Raw genomic sequence first — 21,278 nt, 5'->3', positions numbered from 1 at the left:
AACTGCCCCGCAGGGCTCGAACGCGACTGCCACTGTCGAGGCCGCGCTGGCCGTACCGAACGGGGAAGTGAAACGAAGGAGGAGGGAAACGGTCGGTGCAGCTTTCTGAACATTAAGGGGTTTTAGTACCGCGGTAAGGGAAGCGCCACCCATAGGGCACACAGTGAGACACACTGCCACGCGTAGAGTGGGGCATCCACCGCCGGGTGATTTGAGCGCTGTTGACGTAATTGGACGCAAGAGCACACTACGACGCTTCGCTTGAACCAGCGAGGTTGAGCGATTGCCGTAGAGGTTAGGGCTTAAACGACTCTGCCACAGAATTCGAGGTGGCACGAGAAAAGCCAGTGGCACGTACATAATTGATTAGGGTGACGTTACTATAGTTAGGCGACCGGAATTATGGGTAGGAAACAGCACCTTTCAGTTTGCACGGAAAGAAAACTTCGGATCCATATCGGGAGTTTTCTTGTAATCAACCATATTCAATTTAAGCGGGAGGGAAAAACAGGCAACTGTTTGCTATTGACAGTATGGTCAAACCTACTGCAGGAAACTTTTTGTCAGAGTGCTTGGGCCATCAAAGCAGCTCAAAGCTGCATTGTAGTTAAAATGCAGCAAACCTACTACAGTCTGCATTCAGTAGTAAAATTTAGATTTGGCATTGGTAGATATGCCACGCAGTAATGGGCTTATCTTGATTCGAACATTCCTTTTGGAGCCTGCCTTGGCTGCCCAGAAGAAGTATAAATGGCATTGTACGAACGATTTGGCAATATTTGCGCAACAGTCTAAAGACCCTAAATGTTTTTTCTTCGGCACCATCCTCTCTTGCATGAATATAGTGACGAGTGTACGTAGAGAGAACGACGGCTCGATGTGTAGAACGCAAGTTTCTTCATAGAACCAGGAGCACTGCTTCGGACTGTTTCGGCAGCGGGCTCCGTTGAAGGCCTCTCACGAGGTGTTCGTGGAGCACAGCCATTGGTTAGGTGGATTTGGCTGACGCGGATTCGAACAGGTCTGTCATTTAACTAATTTTTCATTGGTCACTGCTTTGTTCAGTCGGCGTTCCAATCGAGAATTGACCTATATTATTTAGGATGTCTTAAAAATGAAGGGTGCCTGTGCACGCGTTATATTACTCGTAAATTTAGCCCAGTCTCAGTTCTTGAATTTGGCTCTTTTAGAAAAAAAACTGAAACTGAAATGTAACGCTGTAAGTGGGGTATCGCTATCGCTATTGACGCGCTCTTTCGAGACGGAGGATGGTCAGGGCAACGGCAGAGGTAAACATTGCGCACCTAGTATTTACACCCGTACTAGGCCTTTCTGTAAACGAATTCTTCGCTAGCGTACTCTCCGGAAGGCACCCCTATCATTAAAAGGCGCTTATGACTCTTCAAGAACAGGCATTTCGGGGCCCCGTTACTGTATCTAATGCATGCTCAATTCGTTTTTGATAAAACAGGAAGTCTTCTTATGAAAGAATGTGGCATATTATATTGTATACATTTGACGTCGCAAGTATACATTTGGTGCCACAAGTACTCTTGCGGCCAGACACAGATTTTTGTTTGTTTCCCAATTTTACGTTGTGTTAAGATAAGAGCGACCATACCACCTACATCTTATGTGCAATGACACTCCTCTGTCGAATACAGCGCTAACTTTTGATTCTTTCTGTCTTACCCAGGTCAGCATTGATGTCATGCCCGGCTGGGTGTTTGAGGGCCTCGAAACGGAGGATTACGCGGAAGCCCTCTATTTCGTTACTTCTTTAGCGTTCATTATGCCTATGATTCGACGGATAAACGCAATTCAGCAGGAGTTTACAAGTGGCACGGCGGTAAGCACAAGTGGTTCCCGAGTTTTATTGGCATGCGTGGTACAGGGCTGTCAATCTATGTTACGCAAAGGCTGGCGTCCCTGCAGCCGGTGACAACCCAAAAATAAAAGTTGTGCGCACGTGATTCAAGCCATGCACAATTTGCATAGATGTGCAAACCCACTAGCTTTACTATGTTTCGTGACGTCAAGTGGTTTTCCGTGTTTAAAAAGGCTGCTTTTTCCGTACAGACCTCTCTCTTCGTGTCACCTGTATTGGCGTTTAACAGGAACGTCTTGACAAACTTTGTAGACGATCCTGACATCAATGTTTAGTCAAAAGTAATATGTTAACTTTATATAACGAGCTTTCATTTTCCAATTGGCCCACCGTTCGCACCAGCAAAGCAAAGTCATCAATCTTTGAGTGGACTAGTGCTGGCTCGGATCTCTTTCAGAAGTGAAAGGCAGATGCAATGCGTTTTAGTTGATGGAGCTTACACTGAGTCTTTGATTTTGCACCGACCATAGTTGTTTTACTGTCATAAAGAAAAAAAAACATTCAACGGTTTAGTTGCAAATAGCTGAAATCTGCACCAGATATCATGCTCTATGCGTAATTAATTTGGTTGCATATTCACAGGTATCAGAGGCGTTGAATTAGTAATTATGTTTCGAATACAAATATTCGAAAAAAAACGACCTTTCAATAATGAAGCGAAGCCGAAAATTTGCAAGTTCGAAAGAATGTGATGTAATCAACGCCGCTAAGTGTTCGTGAAGAAATTTTCTAGTACCATTTTATCCTCCCATAGCGTGCACTTATGTAAGTCTTGTGCTTGCATGTGTTGTCCTGAGGCTGTGGCGCATTTTAACGCTTTTACTGAGAGCAGTATTAACGACTGTAGTATTTGGAACTGATTAAGACATCCAATATGATGCAAAGCGATGCGCAACGCTTTTTGATCCAACCATTTATTGCGTAGGTCATTGCATAACACTTTGTCATAAAGTGAAACACCACAAACTCATATATAGATACAAGTTTTCGAATTTCATGATTGGAAACTGAATTTTCGTTGTATTTAAAATGAATAAAATAAACTTTTCGAAGATCATATTTAAGAAATCAGATGTCGACATTGAATTTCTTCCTTCAAAAAGAAATTCCGCAGAACCTTTCTAACTGAATAGAATCTTTTCAATATTTGCGCACAATAAATCAGCGCAAGAGGGACACCAGGACATCTGGTTGCTCTTTATTTCCCTGCTTTGCTGTTCGATGAAGACAGACATTCGGGAGGCTCAAGGAGGAAAGCATGAATAGCACCGTGCATTTGTGCGCTGACTTATGGAGGAGGGAGATTTATTTGCTTAGGAAAGGGCAAATTTGGCGTCACGTTATAACTTTTTCTAAAGAATGTGCTGTTTCGTTGTTTCCAGTTCAGAAAATGAAAATTATAACAGCGTTCACGATTAAGATAGCGTGGGGTCTACCGGCTGAAACAGCCTACAAGAATAGCAACAAAAAATAACTAATAAAGGAAGAAGAAAATGTTCTTTCAGGTGGCGTCAAGCTTCAAAAAACTTTACAAAGCAAAAATTGTCATAGAGCAAATGTGTACAAATTATTTGACCCTCATTTTGAAGCTGCAAATAAGTTTATTTAGTGATGATGCTACCAATGTAAAGAACCTTATGATAGCTGAAGCTCCCAGAAATACACTTGTGCCAGCATTCGACAGCTTGTGGAGGCCCGCAGAATTAGCAATCGTATCAGTAAAAAGAGAATAAAGATGCACAGTTTGCCGGTGCGCATGACCACGACATGGCTGAGAGTTACGTTTTGGGGTTAGACGTTTTGTCCTGGTATGCCGTTCATTGAGAAGTGACTCAGGAACGAGACATGAGCTCATTCGGTCGTGCACGAGCAAGCGACCTTCCAACCGCCTCCCGCGCAAGCCAGTCGGACGTGGAGCTTCCAAAACCGCGTGCAGCCGCCTTGCCATAATACCACAGAAGTGCGGTTAGATCAGGCGGATGCACAGTTGCATATTCACCGCATTACTTCGGAGGTCACGTGGTACTACCACCGCTTCTCAAACCTGTCATCAGACGTGGTGTAAGAGGTGGCCCAAGGTAATGCCGAGCCGCTACCAACGAATACCGACCAACCTACCAACGACTGAAGTAGAAGAGTTTGGAACGCACAATGCCTAGCAAGCGTCTACGGCTCCAGCAGCTCCCCATCCATGAACAGCTCGGTGACCGGCGCCTTCACATCTGCTCAGCAGTGTGCGGTGGCTTTTGTGTGACAAGGACATCAGCACACCCGGCACCTTGCTCAAGGAGGTATTCCTGCTGTAGCGCATGCCTTAGTACGTCTGCCTTGTCGTAGCTGCTGCGAAAGAGTTGTCGCTCAATTGTCTTTCTGCGAAGGTTGACAGTGTCTATGAGGTTGTCTTCCTATCTGTAACCGTTGATTTGAAGACCCTAGACATGTCTGCTGTTTCGAGCTTAAAGGAACGCTTATAACAACTCGCTGCTAAGATAGGCGCCGTGCAAAGGCCGTAACCTTGCCAGAACCCTCCATGCCCAAGGCGTCGTTATCCGCGCAACGACTCCTTGCGTCATTCGAGTACTTTCCCAATGTGCTGGTACACCACGATGTTCCAGCACAACGCCTTGTAGCTAGTGGGGAAACGGCCAGCGGTATCACTGACGGTGCATATGACTTCGTGGCTTCACCTGATCGTATGTTTATGTTTATGAGCTGAAACTCCGTGACGAAGTTTGTCTTGGACGCAGGAGCCAGAATAAGTGGGGCACCTCCTAACAACGCGGATCAGCGCTCTAGGTCCACAGGGCAAACGCTACGTGCCGGCAACTCTTCGGCGATAGCCACGTACGGCAGCAGTTCATTGACTGTTGGCCTGGGCCTGCATCGCACGTTTCAGTGCATGTTAATAACAGCCGACGTCGTCGAAGCCATCATTGAGTCTGACTTCCTCTAACAACACGACTTGGTTGTTAGCATTCGCCGTCATCACTCTAATCACAGCGGGACCCATCTCTCCGCCTAAGGCCTGCTCTGCGATTTCGCGCTCACTGGCATACGCTCACTGATCCCGAGTTCCTCATTTGAGCAACTGCTCGCTGTGTTCCCTGACCTCAGGAAGCCCTGCAACCTTACCCAGCCACCTAAGCATGGTGACTTATCACATCGTTACACGTGGCGCCGCAGTCGCTGCCCGTCGGCGTCGCCAAATAGGCGACGCGGACGATTGTAAATGGCCGAGTGATAATTTCACCATATGCTTGTCATCCAGCTGTTCGGCTTTGCCACTGCATCGTGTCCCGAAGGACTCAGGAGACTAGCGTCCTGGTGGGGACTTCTGCGCCCTGAACTCCCACACCGTCCACGACAGGTACTCACTACCTCAAATCCATGATTTTGCATGTAAGCTAGCTGGCTGCAATATCTTCAGAAAAGTGAACCTTGTTAAAGTATGCCATCAAATACACATAGAGCCCGCATACATTATTAACATGGCCATCAAAGCACCATCTGCTCTGTTTGAATAGTTGCGAATATCTTTGGGACTCCGCAACGCTGCTCAAGCTTTCTAGCGGTTTATTAAACAGGTGACGCACGGTCTCCCAACTGCCCTCGCCTAGATCGATCATATTATTGTCGCGAGCGCTACTCGGGCCGAACACGAGTGCTACCTGCATGAATTAGTCATTTTCCTGCAGCATTATGTCGTCTGCCTGAATGCCAAGAAATGTGCGTTCGAGGTTCGGAGCTGCAGAGCTTACGCCATCGAACCTTTCCGTGGGGAATCCGTATGATGCTATCTCGTGTTCAAAGAGTGCAAAATTTTCGGCAGCCGACAACACTACGCATGTTGCGCGAGTGCTTCGGGCTCGTCTATTTATAGAGGTGTTTTCATACCTCGTTGTGTGACGCTCGTGCAGTGATGAATTTTTTTTGAAAAAAAAAAGCAGCCTGTCTGAGACCATTCTCTGGACTTCAGAAGCCACAGCCGCCTTCGCGGCCGCAAAGAAAGCCGCCACAGATGCGGTCCTGCTCACGGATTCCAGATCTCAAGGTCCGACTCGAATCGTAGTAGATACTTCAAGCGTGCCCATCGGAGCTGTGCTTCAGCAACTCATTGACTTAGAGTGGCCTCAGGTGTGATTTTTCTCGCGAAATCTTTAACCTGCCGAGACAAGCTACAGAATCTTCGGCCGCACGACTCTCGCCCTCTGCGCCACCACCCAACACTTCCGACATTCTTTAGAAGGCCAAAGTTTCATGTTCTGAGGGATCACAAGATCGTCTACGTGCTTCGAACTAATTCCTCGAAGTACGTCGCTTGGGAGCTTCGTCAATTAGCCATGTATCCATTACAACCAACGTGCGGTACATTAAGGGGCCTGAAAGTCAGGCTCCTGGAGGACTCTCCCGAATAGCTGCGATAAGCTCTTGCTATATTCTTGGAGAGCTTCACGACGGCGCACCTCTCCAACCATGCCGGCATCCCGCAGACGGTATGACAACTAATGCATGGCCACGACTGTATGACGGTGATGCAGTGAAGATGATGGCATGTGAACATAATGAGGACATTGCAATGACGGCGAGTGTGTGATGTCAAGGTGCTGATGGTGATTCTATCATGAAACCTGTATGACTACGATGGTGTGAGGACGACGGCACGACGAGAGTCGGATGACGAAGCTGGAGTGACCGTGATGGCGGCGTGGCCACGACGGCATTACGACGAGGGCATGACAAGGGAGGCCTAATTGCCAGTGAAGGACGAAATAAAACGAAGATAGGCGTGAATGGAACGGGGAATGCGCTATTACGACCACTGCATGAGGACAAAAAATTACGCTGCTGAAGTGATGACAATGATAAAGCGACCACGTGACCACGACGGCATGACGATGATTGCATGATGGCGATGGCGTGATTGCAACGGCATGACAAGAGACGGAAGGCAAAGTTGCAGCCACGACGATGGCATTATCACGGCCGTCAGCCCAAGCAAATGTACAACTTGGACCATTGGGTCGGAGTAAAAGGGGTGACGACGGTGCCATGAAGAGTGTCAGTTCACGAAGTTGGAATGGCGACGATTGAGCGGCCACGACCGCATCGCATGGCGCTGTGATAACAAATGCACGGGGTGTGTGTGACGAGGATAGTAGGAGGACGGTGGTATGACGTGTGTCGGATGACAAAGCTAGAATGACGGCGATTCAACGACCACGAAGTCATCATTACTACGAGCCCATACCGAATGACTCCGCTATTAGGTAACTTGTACTGGTTTGTCGGGAGAGGAGTGACAAGGACGGGGCGATGACAGCAACTTATCACGAAGCTACTAACGACAACGGAAAGGCCACAACGCATCTTGACCAGCAGCACATACCTAGTGGTCCAAGCAGATAGACAACTTTGTCAGCTGGGTTCGCGTAAGAGGTTTGATAGATAGGGTCAAAACGGCTGAAGTCGGCAAATAATGCTATTCGCGGTAAAATCAGCGTCGCAGTGCAGCGTAGCTGGCTGCTCGCTCCCCCTCTCCTCCCCCCGCCAGCCATAGAAGCATACAGTGGCTGAAAATACATGAAATAAAGCAGTGCAATACATGGTTAGAAATGCACAGTTAATCACTAGAACAAGAAACAGTATTCTGCACGAAAATGTTGCAAAAGTAGCATCGTGCTCATATACGCATATACTTATTTCCTATTAGTTTATAATTAAATACTGCTATTCTCGAAAAGAAATATTACTAGTGCAGGAGGTATTCACGTATTCTGGCGTTCAACAGAAAGATAGGACATGTACAGACAAAAAATTCCCTAAAATAAAACATATCTGCGCCGTTTTATGCTATATGGCTGGTCAAAAACATTTCCGGCAAAGCAAAGCAAAGGCTTAAAGAAGAGGATTTCGTTCTCTTGTCACTAAGGGAAAAAAACTACTGTAGTACTGGGTGTGGAATTGATGTTTTGTAAATGTGTGCGAATATTTGTTTATTCGGTGAGTAATACTTGTTAGGACTTACTCGTGTTTATTTCATGGTCAAGAGCAAGTGAATGAATTCGGAAATCATATCTTTTTCATACGAAAGGCATGGTTTGCTCCGCATCGGTACAATAGGTAAATCATTTGGTGTTATTGATCAAGACGATGTTCTCTAATAAAGCCAAAAGCAAAAGTTAGCATATTCCGGCTGGACCATGAATCCGTGCGCTCTTTCGAAGGTCTTAGCTTACGCTACTCACACGCCTGCATGTTCTTCTAGTCAAAGCGTGGCACATTTCAATAAGTCCTACACGATGGTCAACGCCTGTGGCTTATTTCGTGACTCCTTCTGCCAAGAGTTCTGGCAGCTCTGCCTGCCAGTTATGTTGTTATACCTAGAACTTCCGGCAGAAATCAGGCCAGTTATGCTTGTTTTGTTTTACTGTTATACGTTGCCGTTTCGGCAACACATCTGGAAGAGACACGTGACAGAGTGCGCCACACAGCAGAAACTGCCAGAACAACCGATCATTTCTGCAAGCAGTTCCGTCAGATACCGGCAATTTCGCCTGTCGTGCGGAAAACTACAGTTCTATGCCTAAAGAAATTCACATGTATTAAACACCCGCCCAAAGGCTATCACAGGACTTCATTATAGTGTTCTACAACCTACCAAATGGGCCACATTTGGAGGACGCTCAATCGCTATCCTTATTTTATTTGCTAGGGAGAAAAACATGGGGACAGCCAGAACTGTGGAAAGAGTAGAAATGTTTCGCGGACTTTTTCGTTTCGGTTTTGTCCGTACTAGATTAAAACGAGCTTAAAGTATTTCAATTGGCCCACCAACTACGGTATTGTAGCACATCTTTCTTTCAGGCAATATACACCAGCAAGTAGCCACTGTTACTAAATGAAATATCTTCGCATTCTCAGGGCGAAAGAGTTCAAATTATAAGAATAAATTTCTATGTCTGGTAATTCCGTGTGGCTTGTCCACACGCGGTGTTTATAAAGGTTGTTAAAAACCCTCGGATACCTATAAGGCCTGTTATCATAAAATGATGGGAATGTAAGGATGGTCACCCAGATTAGTCGGCTAACAGGCATCGAATTCACATCCATCACTCCACAAAATAAGGCAATATTTCTTTGCCAGGGGCCGAGGGTTGAAATTGTTCCGGCCAATTAGTCACAGCTAGAACCGTGCGCCAGGTAAAAATTTTTCTGCTTGCATCTATATACAAAGGAAAACACTTCTTGATTGTGGTTCCTGAGTAAAACGTTTGCATGCGTTTTTTACGTTGTACGCTTCAGTGAAGGCTGAGCATTAAACAATTCAGCTCGCAATTTGATTTATATCGCTTAAGCATTGCTATCATATCATTAATACAGTCTTCACTCATCTACTCATGAGACATTTACTGAATTTCAACTTTCCTGAAGAACCGAAGCGCTTATAAGTCTTTTTTTGGGGCGACTAGTATCAATATTATTTGTTTCTGCTGCATCTTTTCTTTAGTCTTGGTTTTTATTGATGCACCCTTTAAAAGTATTAAAATTTTTAGATAGGGCATAGATTGGACGGAACGAAATGTACAGGAAAGAGCCCCAAATAGATAATTCTAACTATATGAAGCGCTTCATTGTGATCCTTATTGGTCGCAGTTTTCTTTTCCAGGAACACCAGTGTGTAATGGGGTTAACTGGCGCCGAATTCTTCTGGGGCCACTTCCTCACGGCTTTCATTATTGGCCTTATCGAGAGTTTCTTTGCCATCTCAATTATGTTTCTGGTACAATTCGGAGGACAGACGTACGCCGAAGGAATGAACCTGGGTCTGGTGATCATATCGTTCATCATGTTTCAGATTCAATACAGCATGCTTATTATACTCATCACGTGGGTGTTCCCGAAAGGTGAGCGCAATTTCAGTGCCGTCGTGAGCTGCGACTATCAAAGCGTGCCGGTAATTATGAACGCCGAATATGGCAGTCACTTCAATTTTTAGGCGCTTTTCCTTTGCAAAGATTCTATAGTTGTTCACGCTAGTTTCACGCTAGAGAAATTGTAATTTCAGTCCCATTCATATGAGTGACAAAAAGCACTAAAGATTCCGGCGTAATTTTTCTATCAGATTATGCTTATAGTGCGGCAGCATACGGCGTAGGAAAGGAAATTCACGTTCGGGCTCTAAAGGCCCAACCACACGCGGTAAATCGGGCGCACCTGGCTACGCGTCACGCGTCTGCGTGGCCGTGCACGCCTGTCCTACGCGTCTAAGAGAGGGCAGAAGCGCAGGAATCGCGCGCGTCAAGGTCTTGATCTTGGGCGTCATTTTGAGCGTACGTGACAGAAGTGGAAGCTTGTGCACCAGAGTCACGTGCGCGGCATGTACACTTCCGGCGGTTTGGGAAGGTTGTTGAAGTTTCAGAATCGTACGGAGACGTCGGGAGTAGCTGCTAGTTTCCTGTCGCTAGAGCACAAACGCTATGGAGGCGATCAACAACGAAGCGCTGATCGCCTGCGTTGAGGCTCGACCTGCGCTTTGGTGGCAGGCGAAACACAAGTGCCACAAGAACAAACACATGACGAGCTGCTCGTGGATCGTCATGCCCAACGCAACAGGTGAGTGCTCGGAATTTTGTACGGGCGTCATACCGGAGGAGTTGCAATCGCGATCCAGCCCTATAGGGACCGCATTTTGTGATCACGATTGCCTGTACTGCGTAATCTGCGTAGAACTGATCGTGATCAAGATATTTGATCGCGCTCGATCGCGGTTGAAAGCCTACGTGGAACCGGTATATGCTTACTCTCTCATCAGCCGACTCGCAGATGTCGAAAACGCGTTTCATTTGTGCAGATGACGTTATCACAGCGCTGCTGAAGTGATGGAAGTCCTTGCGGAATAAATTTCGGCGCCCTGGAAGACGCTTCAGAAATAAAAGAGCCGCGCCGTGCCAGTCGACGTTCAGGACGACGTCATCTGGCTGTTCTTCAACCAGATGATTTTGCTGCGCTACACAATGGAGTACAGACCGTAAGTGATTTTGAAGTTTCCATCTTAGTCTGCGTGTTGAAAATGATACACGGTATTCTTGTGCTTTCCCTTTACCAACGTCGACCGGCGATGCCATATGTTTGTATTATAGGAGGCAGTGCGCCACATTTATGGGGATCGACTCAAAACTGTGCTTACTCAAGTAAATCGACGCGCAGTATGCATTATATTCAGCTTGGTCTAATTCGCGACAAAAGATTTTCGCGGCATCGCTGCTCTGACTATTGCATATTTCGTTAAATGTGATGCGGTAAGGGGACATATAGGCAGTACAAGGATTGCTTTGTGTATTTATTTATTTAGGTACCCACAGAGCTAGTTTGGCATTGCATTGGAGAGCAAAGAAAGCAGAAATACAGGTACAAAGTTACAAGTAAAACAGCACATAAAAACTAGACAAAAAGCATAAGGAAGAAGTACAGAGAATATCACATACAATCTAGCAAGATGAATAAAACGGACTTGCGTGATGCACACACTAAAAAAAAACACAAAAGAGGAAAGTAGTTTCCTTTGATTCTGTGCACTAATCTTAGAAGGCAGCATGCAAGTCAATAGGTAGTATTTACCCGAGTATTGGATGTTGCTATATTTACGTGTGCCTTGGGCACTGCAATGAACAGCTTTAATTTTGCATTTTGTTGCTTGCCAGCAGCCTGCAAATCTGTGCTTTGTCACAGACCCTCAAATTTTACCTAGCTTGCTCAAGGATTCATTCAATGCCATCATGCTATAGTAGTACCATAGTGCTGACGACATTGTCAGCTGTGTAATTGATATTGCTTGTTTTTGTGTCTTCTCAGCAGTGTCCTTAGCTAATTATCAGCTTGTGGTTATTCTGCAGACTCTAAGTGCTGTGGTTACTGGTTTAAGCGAACCTTTCACGATGTTTGTGGAGAACGCTGTTCCTGCTAAGCAAAATTTCGAAGGAAAGACTAGATGATCCAGTTAAGCACATTTTCACTGTCCAAAAAATAACTATTGAAATTTTACATGCGAAAACCGCGATCTAGTTACATTATTATATTCGCTATTTGCACTATGTCAGGTACTGGTCACTCGTGCAAGACAGCAGCCAGTAGTCAGCTTAGATGACAATGGTTCAACGACTGCATTAATATCGGTATGAGGCATTCAGTAAGCTATTTGGCCAGAGAGTACCAGCAGTGGTGGGAACGTCCAGATAGGAGGGAAAACAAGGTTAGCTATAAGAAGCATTCTGGAAGGGTTTGCTTGCTACGATCAGGTTTACTGGGCCAAAAAACTCTTTACAAGGCAAGCATGAGTATACGTAACTTCCCAAATACAAACAACTAATGCACTGACTACTACGTACACAGCTTCACACTGTGTTTAGACATACATTCATGTAAGAAAAACAGTTTAAAATGAGATGAAGAATGAAAACAAATGAAAGGAAAGTAAAGTTACAAGCCAAGAATGCTTCAAGTAGTAAAACTGGAACAGGAGAGAGCCTTATGCTAAACCAATACCTAACAATACTACTACTCTATGTGTAGAAAGTGCAAGCATAGGTCTTTCAACATGAAATTTATTAAGTGGTATTACTGATTAAACGTAGTGGAGTGATCGCTGCTAATTATTTCAAAACTGAAACATTCCAAATATCATGCACTGTTTTGAGTAGAAGTTGTCAATGCGTTTTAGGCATGAAGTTCGCATAAGAAGTGCTTAAATGCATCAGAAGCAATATCAGAAAAAGATACAAAAGCTGCACTTAAGCGCACGCAGAAGCTGTTCATTCTGGTTGTGTAGGCAAGCCACATTTGTCCCTACAAAACTGACTCATAGCTTCGGCGTTCTCTAATAAAATCACACATTAAAACAAACTTGGACGGATTTGAGCCTTCATATATTTTTGCATTCAGACTGGCACATTATTTACACATTGACAATATGTGCAAACCTTAATACGCTCACATGCAGGATGTCCACGAACCTTCCACCAGTGCCCCCATCGAGTGAGGAGGGAAGTGCGGCAGACATCTTAGCGAAAAATGTGCCAGTTTTCCGATCTGGCGACACTTGAAGTGCCATCAGCGTCAAGTGAAGAGCCACAAGCGCCAGCATCGACTCTGTCTTCGGCGTCGATGAATCTGTGGGGTCTCAGGACATTCTGGAATCTCTTGAATCCCCGATGTTTCAAGAAGTTCTAGTTCCTGAGGCTTCTCAGGCATACCACAGCTGGCCGCAGTCACAAGCATCGCTGGCAGTCGCATCGCTGGCACGCAGTCGCAGGCTGGATACGTTGGGAAGCATTGCTTCTGAAGCGAAATCAAGAGGAAGGAAAAGGAAAATGAAAGAGGAGAGTCAGATAACCTTAGAGGAATTAGGCAAAGTTTCAAGTGCAATCAAAAGATGCAAACCACAGGACGACCTCAAGCTTTTGCCGTGTCTCTGCTAAACACATGAGAGAGGTCAGTGAGGATAAGCTTCTCGATATGAAAATTAAATTGATGCAAGTAGTAAAGTAATTCAACGGTTAATGTTTTTTAATATGTACTTTTTGTATAATGAAGCCAAGAGACAATGAAACAAAAGGGAATCCTTGATGAATTAATTTACCCTATATTGAAATGGAGAAGTAAGGAGGGAAATGAAAGTAAACGAAAAGGTAACTTCCCATTGATGGGAGACGAACCCACAACCTTTAAATTATGCTTGCATTGCTTTACCAGTAGAGCTGCAGCAATGGCTATCCCTCTGGAAACTTTCTTGAGCCTGTATGTGCATGTACTAGATCTCACCCTGGTATTGTTAGCCGGTGTTACTCGTGCAAGAACACTCCAAGAGTCTAATCTAGTAGACATAAACATTCTAGGAAATTGATGGTGGAATAGCCTCCCGCTAAATTGGTTTTGGGTTTAGCTCCCACCAGTGGCAAGTTATATTTTGTCCACTTTCATTTCCCTTCTCCTTGTCCTGTCGACATTACAAATAAAATGACAGGTATTGTCCTTTGTGCTTTACTACGTTTCCTTGTCTGTTGTTGTCATATCAAAGCCCCTCAGCTCTTCTTTTTTGCTCATTTTACATTGTGTTGTATCCATAATTTTGTGCGGTATTATTCAAGAATTTCATAAAGTTCATATCTGTGGGCCTGGTTGGTTGGCCATTGCTGCTGTAGAGATGTGTGAACATGTTTTAGCAACCCACCTACGATAAAGAAACAAGCACTAACTTGCAACTAAAGGTTTTTTGTTCCAAGACAGATGTCTATAGCTTTCATCTGTCTTTACTCATTCAGCCTGTCTTGCAGCAATAAACCTTTTTGGATATACCACCTGTGCATGTAGAATTTGTGCATGCATCTAGAGATGCCTGTACATACCTTTAAATAAAAAGAAATGTAATGGACCTCCAACCAGTCCCTCATTGAAAATTTCGCTTATATGCTGTAAGTTGTAAAGGCTGTCGGGGCGTTTTAGTAGTGCTAGCATTTTTGAAATTGTTTTATTATTATTAGAAGAGGTAGCAAAAAGCAAAAAGTCTTGCCACCACATAGTCAGGAGGCGAGGTTCAATGCCAACATAGACAACCTTCACCTCTACCACAACTATAATCCACATGCCACATTCCTTGCCTTCTTTTTGTGTTGCGTGGCTCGGTCCCAGGGTCGGTTTCGCATGTTCTGCAGTGGATGTTTGGCCAAAGTGTTTCTACGTAATCAGTGACATTGAAGGCAGTGCGTGAATGAGACATTTATACGTATGACCTTGCTTCGCTGGCAGGAAGCAGGGCTACCTGACGGGAGCTGTGAACAGCATGTGAGCTTTAAAAAAATTCTTAAGCTGAACAAAATTTAACGGATTTCTGTGGCTGTCATGCTATTCTGCAGTTGTTTAATACTTTGCAGACACGATTGCCACAATATGACTTAATACCACTGCAGAGTCTAGCCGCCTCAATCCCCATACAGTAAGCCAAGGCAACGTCTTTTCTGTCTTGCCCGGATGCCAAGTAGCTTGAATGCAAGTTGAAAAAGATTAGTACCCATGTCTCAATTGTTTGCTTATTAATTATGTCATGACTTTTCTTGACAATGATCTCGATGGCAGTGGGGGCCCTTTTTGGGGGACATACGATCAAAATTCATTTGTGTGGGTTAGCTACTACCTTTGTTTATACTACATGTCCAAGCATTCCTCAGTACATATTTCACAGGTTGCTCAAGGTCAAAGGCACTGAGGTAGCATTTTTGCGACCCCATTCGATGGCAGGTTTTTTTTATGTTAGCCATAACTGCTACACTGATGATTCACTAAGTTGAAACTTAGTTCTGTGATCATGTGATCATTTATTTCTGGTATTTTATTTCACGCGCATTGTCAGTACCTTCATTGCTATTTCTCGTTTCGTATCAGCATTGTGCGTCCCATTTTTATTTGTTTGTGAGTTCAACAATATTTAGTTGGGTATAATGAAGTAGATTATGTATTAGTATTTCTTGTGCACACACATTGTCAGTCGTTTCATTATTTTTTTTTTGCTTCAGTGTTTTGTGACCCCTTCCTGATTTGGCTGCCAAAAGGCGGCGGGAAGTATTATGTAAATAATATAAAATAAATTATACATTAAATGACAAAGAAACGGTGTTCTTCTGTATTCCTGCAATCGCACATTATTACTCTAGAGGCAACTATCCTTTACAAACCTCAATGCCAGGGGTTTCTCCAGGGGTTTCTCCAGGGGTTTCTCGACAAAAGCTCAAGAGCTTGTAAAAGAGCTGGGGCATCTTGCGAAAGAACTTGTAAAAAAATTCGTGGTCATCGTGACGTATCCGTTGCATCTGTAAAATTTGTGCATTATTACCTGGCAGAAAGACCGTGCCCTTCCCGCATACACGCGCAGGTACCGGGACCTGTACACTTTTCACTGACACACACGCTTAGCCACTAGCCATGATTGACTTTACCCCCTGCTTTCTTTAAGCTTGAATACAAACCGTGTGTCGGCAAAACAGAAGAGCCACTCAACGGTATCTTAAAGAAAAATCGTGCAGCCACTGCCAAGAAACTTCTGCAATTAGTTGCACAGCATTTAAACCTGCCAGGTCGCAATTTCATTACATTCCACTTCATATTGTACAGTCACACTTCTCAGAGAGAAAATATAGGAAATTGTATCTCATCCACAAGCTTCATACATGACAACCAACACGTGTAACAAAGGTGTTCTCGAATCTATGTGCTATACTTATGGCACAAATATAACTAGCAGTCCTTAACTTCTTGTAGGGGTGTGCTAATACCGAAAAGCAGATTTAGAATCAGATATCGAATCAAATGAAGAAAAAATAAGCTGGATATCAAATAAAATATCGAATAGCAGAAAATGTATTACAAAACTTAATCCTTACAAATTTTGTGGAAGAGGGCGCTACACAAGATCTGTATAAACAGTATAGCGTATTGTTAATAATGAAGGAAGCTCCAAATTAGCAGTACAGACCGTCTGTTAAATAGAATCAAGTGCTTCTTCCCATCTGAGGCTGAAGAATTAGTGACGGTATGTTGTACTGCATACACGGGTTAGACAGACGGCTGTTCAAATGTGAAGTGTCGTCACCACGTATCCAATATACGATCTCTGTGCTTCCGGCGGCTAATCAGCCCGATGTTCGGCCATGCTTTCGCGCTTTCCAAACTACACCCTGCTCTTGTCGTTCCCTCTGTTCGCGTACGTCACGCTATCGTTTCGATCGGTGCTGTCAACCTGGACGAACCTTGTACCGACGACGCGATGCTGTTCTGCGAATTGGGCGTTCGCGGGCTGCGAGTACGATCCCCGCATTGCTACTTTAACCCTTTCACTTATGTCTCCTATATGCGCGCACTTAAACACGCTAAGTAATTGCTGTCCCGACGAAGATAAGTCCCCATGTCCAAGCACTGGCTACTAGTTCTACCACTGTAGATCATCGAAAGGAAAGTAGTTACTCACAGCCGTAAAGTGCTTCTTCTTTGCTTTGTTGAAAGACTCGCCGGACCCTCGAACATCGCCGCAGACGTTTTCTGCTCTCCCGCCTCCTTTGCAAGAGCAGCCGCAGCAAAAGCTTCTTTCTCATGTGGTACATTGCGGGAAGAGAACGCTGATGCCGGCGAAGCAAGCGGCTCAGCAAAAGCTCGACAGCAACGTCGTGTGTGGTCGCGCGAAGATGTCAGCTGCAGTCGTGGGCAAGCAGATGCTATCGCGCGTGATGTTAATCGTTGGTGTAGCTTTTCATGTCATAATGATGTGTAGATAAAAATTGCGTGCATTTATCAATTTACAAACAATGTACTAGCTCTAACGTTGATAAATTGAATAAACATGGCAGGCCATAATGCAATTACCCATAAATTTTTCTTAAAGCCAAAGATTAACGTTTCCGCCATCGCTGGTCTGTCAGCCCTGTGCTACGCGCAGCGAAGCGCGCACGTGTGCGCGTATCGTGTTGCTGGCCGCCCATGCCTTCATCACCAGCGTACGTGCACGCAGACGCGTAGGCTTACGTGTACGCATATCCCGTGCTGCGTGTGGTTGCGCCTTAATGCCACTGGCCGTGGCGAATGCTTGGATGGCTGTGCGTCTAATTCCTGACTGCTCAGTACTCCGTCAACGTTATCCTAGAAGGTGGAATGGCTATTGGAAAGGACCGTGCAAAACCACAGCACATTCAATGTCTACGCAAATCTTTAACGCGACAGCATTAAGGAGCTCGTGTCGCAGAAAAGCCGGTGTAGTCAACGTCGGCGGCGTTGGCCGTGAGCGATAAAAGGCGGAAGGCAATTCATAAATAGAAACTTGCAAGATGCGCTGGGTGGGAATCAAGCCAGGGTCTCCAGAGTGTTAGATGGAAACGCTACCCTCAGCCATGAGTTCGATGTTTCAAAGCGGGATAAAATCGCCTCTAGCGAATGCGGTGTTGCCTTGGAAACGTGCCGTAGAAAGTTATACTGCGGAGTATATTGGTAATTATGAGCATGTAAATTACAGAAGTCGCAGTTAAACGCGTAGCGAAGTACGTTTCAGCTACAATTCTTCGGTGCTTGGCGCAAACTCAGGGCCATCTTGCGGCAAACACAGAAGACCCCCTCCTCGCTATGTACGGCGTGGCCCCGACAGGTGGCGCGCCACTAGCACGCCTCTCTCCTTCGTCTCGTTTGAGCGCATTGGGGCCAATACCTTTGCGTTTAATAAGTTTTGTCGCTTGTCCCATGCCAACTTCCAGCGTGCGTCACTCGAACCCTCGTGTTTAGGCGACGTGGCTCCTCTTTCCGCTCACAGCGCGATTCCCAGGTGCAGCGTACGATGCGGGACGCCTCTGACGTGATCGCTGTGCCGTAGCCCTTCTGGTGCGAAAGCGTCCCCTGCGATGTGTGCCGCGCTGCTGGCGAGGAGTCATGCGTCTCCCAAGCGAGATCGAGGACGATCCCATCGAGGTGTCAGCCCCATGATCACGTCCGCCTTCATGGCGCGTCGCGGCCCGGCTGTCCGTGCCGATCACGACGTTTCGCTCGCGTATATCGTTTCTCCCTCCGAGATACCAAGTTCTTTGGTTCCTTCCGCTTGCTCAGGCGCACGTTTCGTCTTTGTGTGAATCAAGAGCATGCCGAGCGAATGAGTGGGCGGTGCGAGCGAGGTGTGATAACGTTATCGCGTTCCACCATTGAAGGCGAAGCTTAAGCGTCCTTCAAGTTTTTTTTTTAGTATTACATCTCCAGTTATATACGCTTACGTCTAAGCCTCATTCGCAACTTTGCGACGCCTCGTCATATAACCGTCACGGCAGTGGCCTTCATCATGAAACTGTGTTTCATGATGAAACACAGTTTCAGGACAGTTTCATCAGCGTCGACGTTGACCGAAGCTCTTATTCGACAGGTTAATCTTGCGTACGTTGCGTTCGTAAGATCGCTACGTTCTGCAAAGTGCGCAGGTGCAGAACGGAACACGGTTGGTACGTGATCCTTACGCGGCCGCCGCGTACGCACGCATACGATTCTTGCGTGCGCACGTGGGGAGCCTAGTGTGCTACTCTCGCGATTCTCATTTGTTCGGGAGGGCTCGAGAACAACGGCGTCTATAGTTCGAACGATGGTTCGATGCAGTGGCGGACGCGGCCGACCTGCTTCGATGCGCGCAGCGTCTAAGGACGCTCGCCCGCTTACGTACGTAGGCATTTCCCAGTACTAAAAGCCCTAACATGACAAGCGCTGCTACGTTCCGCAAAGCGCTTGTGTGCTGCGTACGTATCGTGATGGCGTAGTCCTAAAGCTGTCTAATGCCACCGGTGTTGCGGTTCTGAGGAACCCGGTACGTCGAGTGTAGTCAAGGCACACGGTATATACCTGCAAGTTTCATTTCACCCGAAGCTTGTGCGCCCGTTTTTTCTTGCCACAATCGGGGATAGAAATGGCAAAAGTAATCGGGCACACAAATGTGTACACTGCAACTGAGTGCCGTAAAAGAGTGCCGCACAGATAGATTTCGAACACTCACAACAAACTGCATTGGGAGCAAAACATGAACCGGCACTTAACCATAGTAGTGTATAGGTGCTTGTGCAGGGTGAAGGTCGATAACGATTTTGTTTCTGTTAGTTCGCTTGGAACAGAAATAAACGTGAATCACTGTAACCCGAAAGGTGGGTCACCCGAGTACACCGCTTGTCTGTTCGATGTTCGGTTGACGCCTTCTGTGCGTACTAACAAACCTCAGGTGGTCGAAGTAACTGCGGCGTCCCTCATAATCAGATCTTTGGTTTGGACCTAAAAGCTGCAGAATTTGCATTTCATCGTTCAATACCGCTTCAGTAGAATGAGGTTAACAATTGACTTCAATAAACCAAGAGAACACACTGGCTTCCGAAAAAGATATTCTACAATGAATCACGCCCATATCATAAATCAGATAATTGAGCAAGTCGTGGAGCGCAATACACACCTTCACAGGGCTTTCACAAATAACGAAAGGGCATCTGATTCAGTAGGGATATAAGCAGTCATGGAGGTATTTCTTAATCAAGGAGGCCAGGAGACATATGTGAATATATTTGGAATTAAATTTCTTCAAGCATTTTGCAGTTAGCTCGCATATGCACAAGAAAAGTAGGACACTACTTGCAAGGAAAGGGGTCAGGTAACATTGCGCAACAACCTCTGCAATTGTATTCACTACATCCTTATATGTATTAAAGCTGTTAGACTGGGAAGACTTAGAAATAAGAATCCGTGGTGCATACTTAACAACTTTGGGTTCGCAGATGATATTATTCCTGTTCAGCAACACAGGGGTGAATTCAAAGAAGTACTTAGGACCTTAACCGAGAAAATGTGAGAGTATCGTTGAAAATCAAATTTCGAGTATAACTGGAAATTAAAATGCAGAAGACAAAATGAAGTATTATATAGCCTGGCAAGTCAACAACAGTCCATTATTGTCAATCGTCCTCCGAGAATGTGCAAGTCGATTACTCACTGGGGACACTGATTATGAGAAGGAAATTAAGAGAAGAATAAAAGACTAGTTGGAGTGCACACGGCAGGCATTAGCAAATGGTGACTGGGAGTTTACTATTGTCGTAGAATATATTGGCATAAAATTATCGCGTTCTTGTGGAGGTAATATATGGGGCAATAAGACGTTTGAAACTGCGTTAAGGAGAGCACAAAGAGCAATGGAACGATAAATGCCAGGCATAACGTTAAGAGACAAGATAGCGGTGTAGATCAAAGAGTAAACGACGATAGGCGATGCTGAAATTGCCTATAAAGGAGAGAAAATGGAACTGGGCAGGCCCCGTAATGCTTAAGGCAGATAACCGTGGACCATTAAAGTTAGGGAACGTCAAGGGAAGTGAAGTCGAGGGTGGCAGTAAAGTATTTGTGGTGATGAAATTATCAAATCTGCGGGCACAAGTTGGAATCGGCTAGCTCAACATTGGGTTAATTGGAAATCAGTACGAGGGTGTCTCGCTCTGCAGTGGACATAAAAACTGGCTGACGATGATGACGATGACCGGTCTCATGAAGCGCCACCTAAACATAGAGGGCATACGGAGAAGTAGATTAACAAGGACCCACACGCATGGTGACCATTAACCGAAAAGTTGTACAGTAGGAGAAAAAAGAAAACACGTGATCCAACTGTGGTTGCTCTACCCTATGGCAGCGCCAACCTGTCTTACTCACAGGCAGGTGTGGGAACTTGGTAAAAGTAATTGTTTTGGTCCTTACGTGAAGTGAGTGACAAACATTTGTCTATTGCGAGTGCCTGCCTACCCTCCTGGTTGGCTTATCGACACTGCCATCACAACACACGAGGTGATCAAAATTA

General features: G+C 45.4%; 1 protein-coding gene across 2 annotated transcripts in view; it reads left to right on the top strand.

The window, feature by feature from the left end:
- The window catches only part of LOC135907198 (phospholipid-transporting ATPase ABCA3-like), a 354,979-nt gene that overhangs the window by 132,012 nt on the left and 201,689 nt on the right, over positions 1–21,278 (top strand). For both annotated transcript variants that reach the window (XM_065438886.2, XM_065438887.2), the window contains 2 exons: positions 1,697–1,849; positions 9,555–9,792. In XM_065438886.2, coding sequence (XP_065294958.1) covers positions 1,697–1,849; positions 9,555–9,792 — 391 coding nt within the window. The remainder of the gene's footprint in view (positions 1–1,696; positions 1,850–9,554; positions 9,793–21,278) is intronic.

The sequence above is a fragment of the Dermacentor albipictus genome, chromosome 9 (genome assembly GCF_038994185.2).
Source record: "Dermacentor albipictus isolate Rhodes 1998 colony chromosome 9, USDA_Dalb.pri_finalv2, whole genome shotgun sequence".
In the NCBI taxonomy this organism is placed as follows: domain Eukaryota; kingdom Metazoa; phylum Arthropoda; class Arachnida; order Ixodida; family Ixodidae; genus Dermacentor; species Dermacentor albipictus.
The sequence above is the reverse complement of the archived record's forward strand: the minus strand, read 5'-3'. Positions and strand labels throughout refer to the sequence as shown.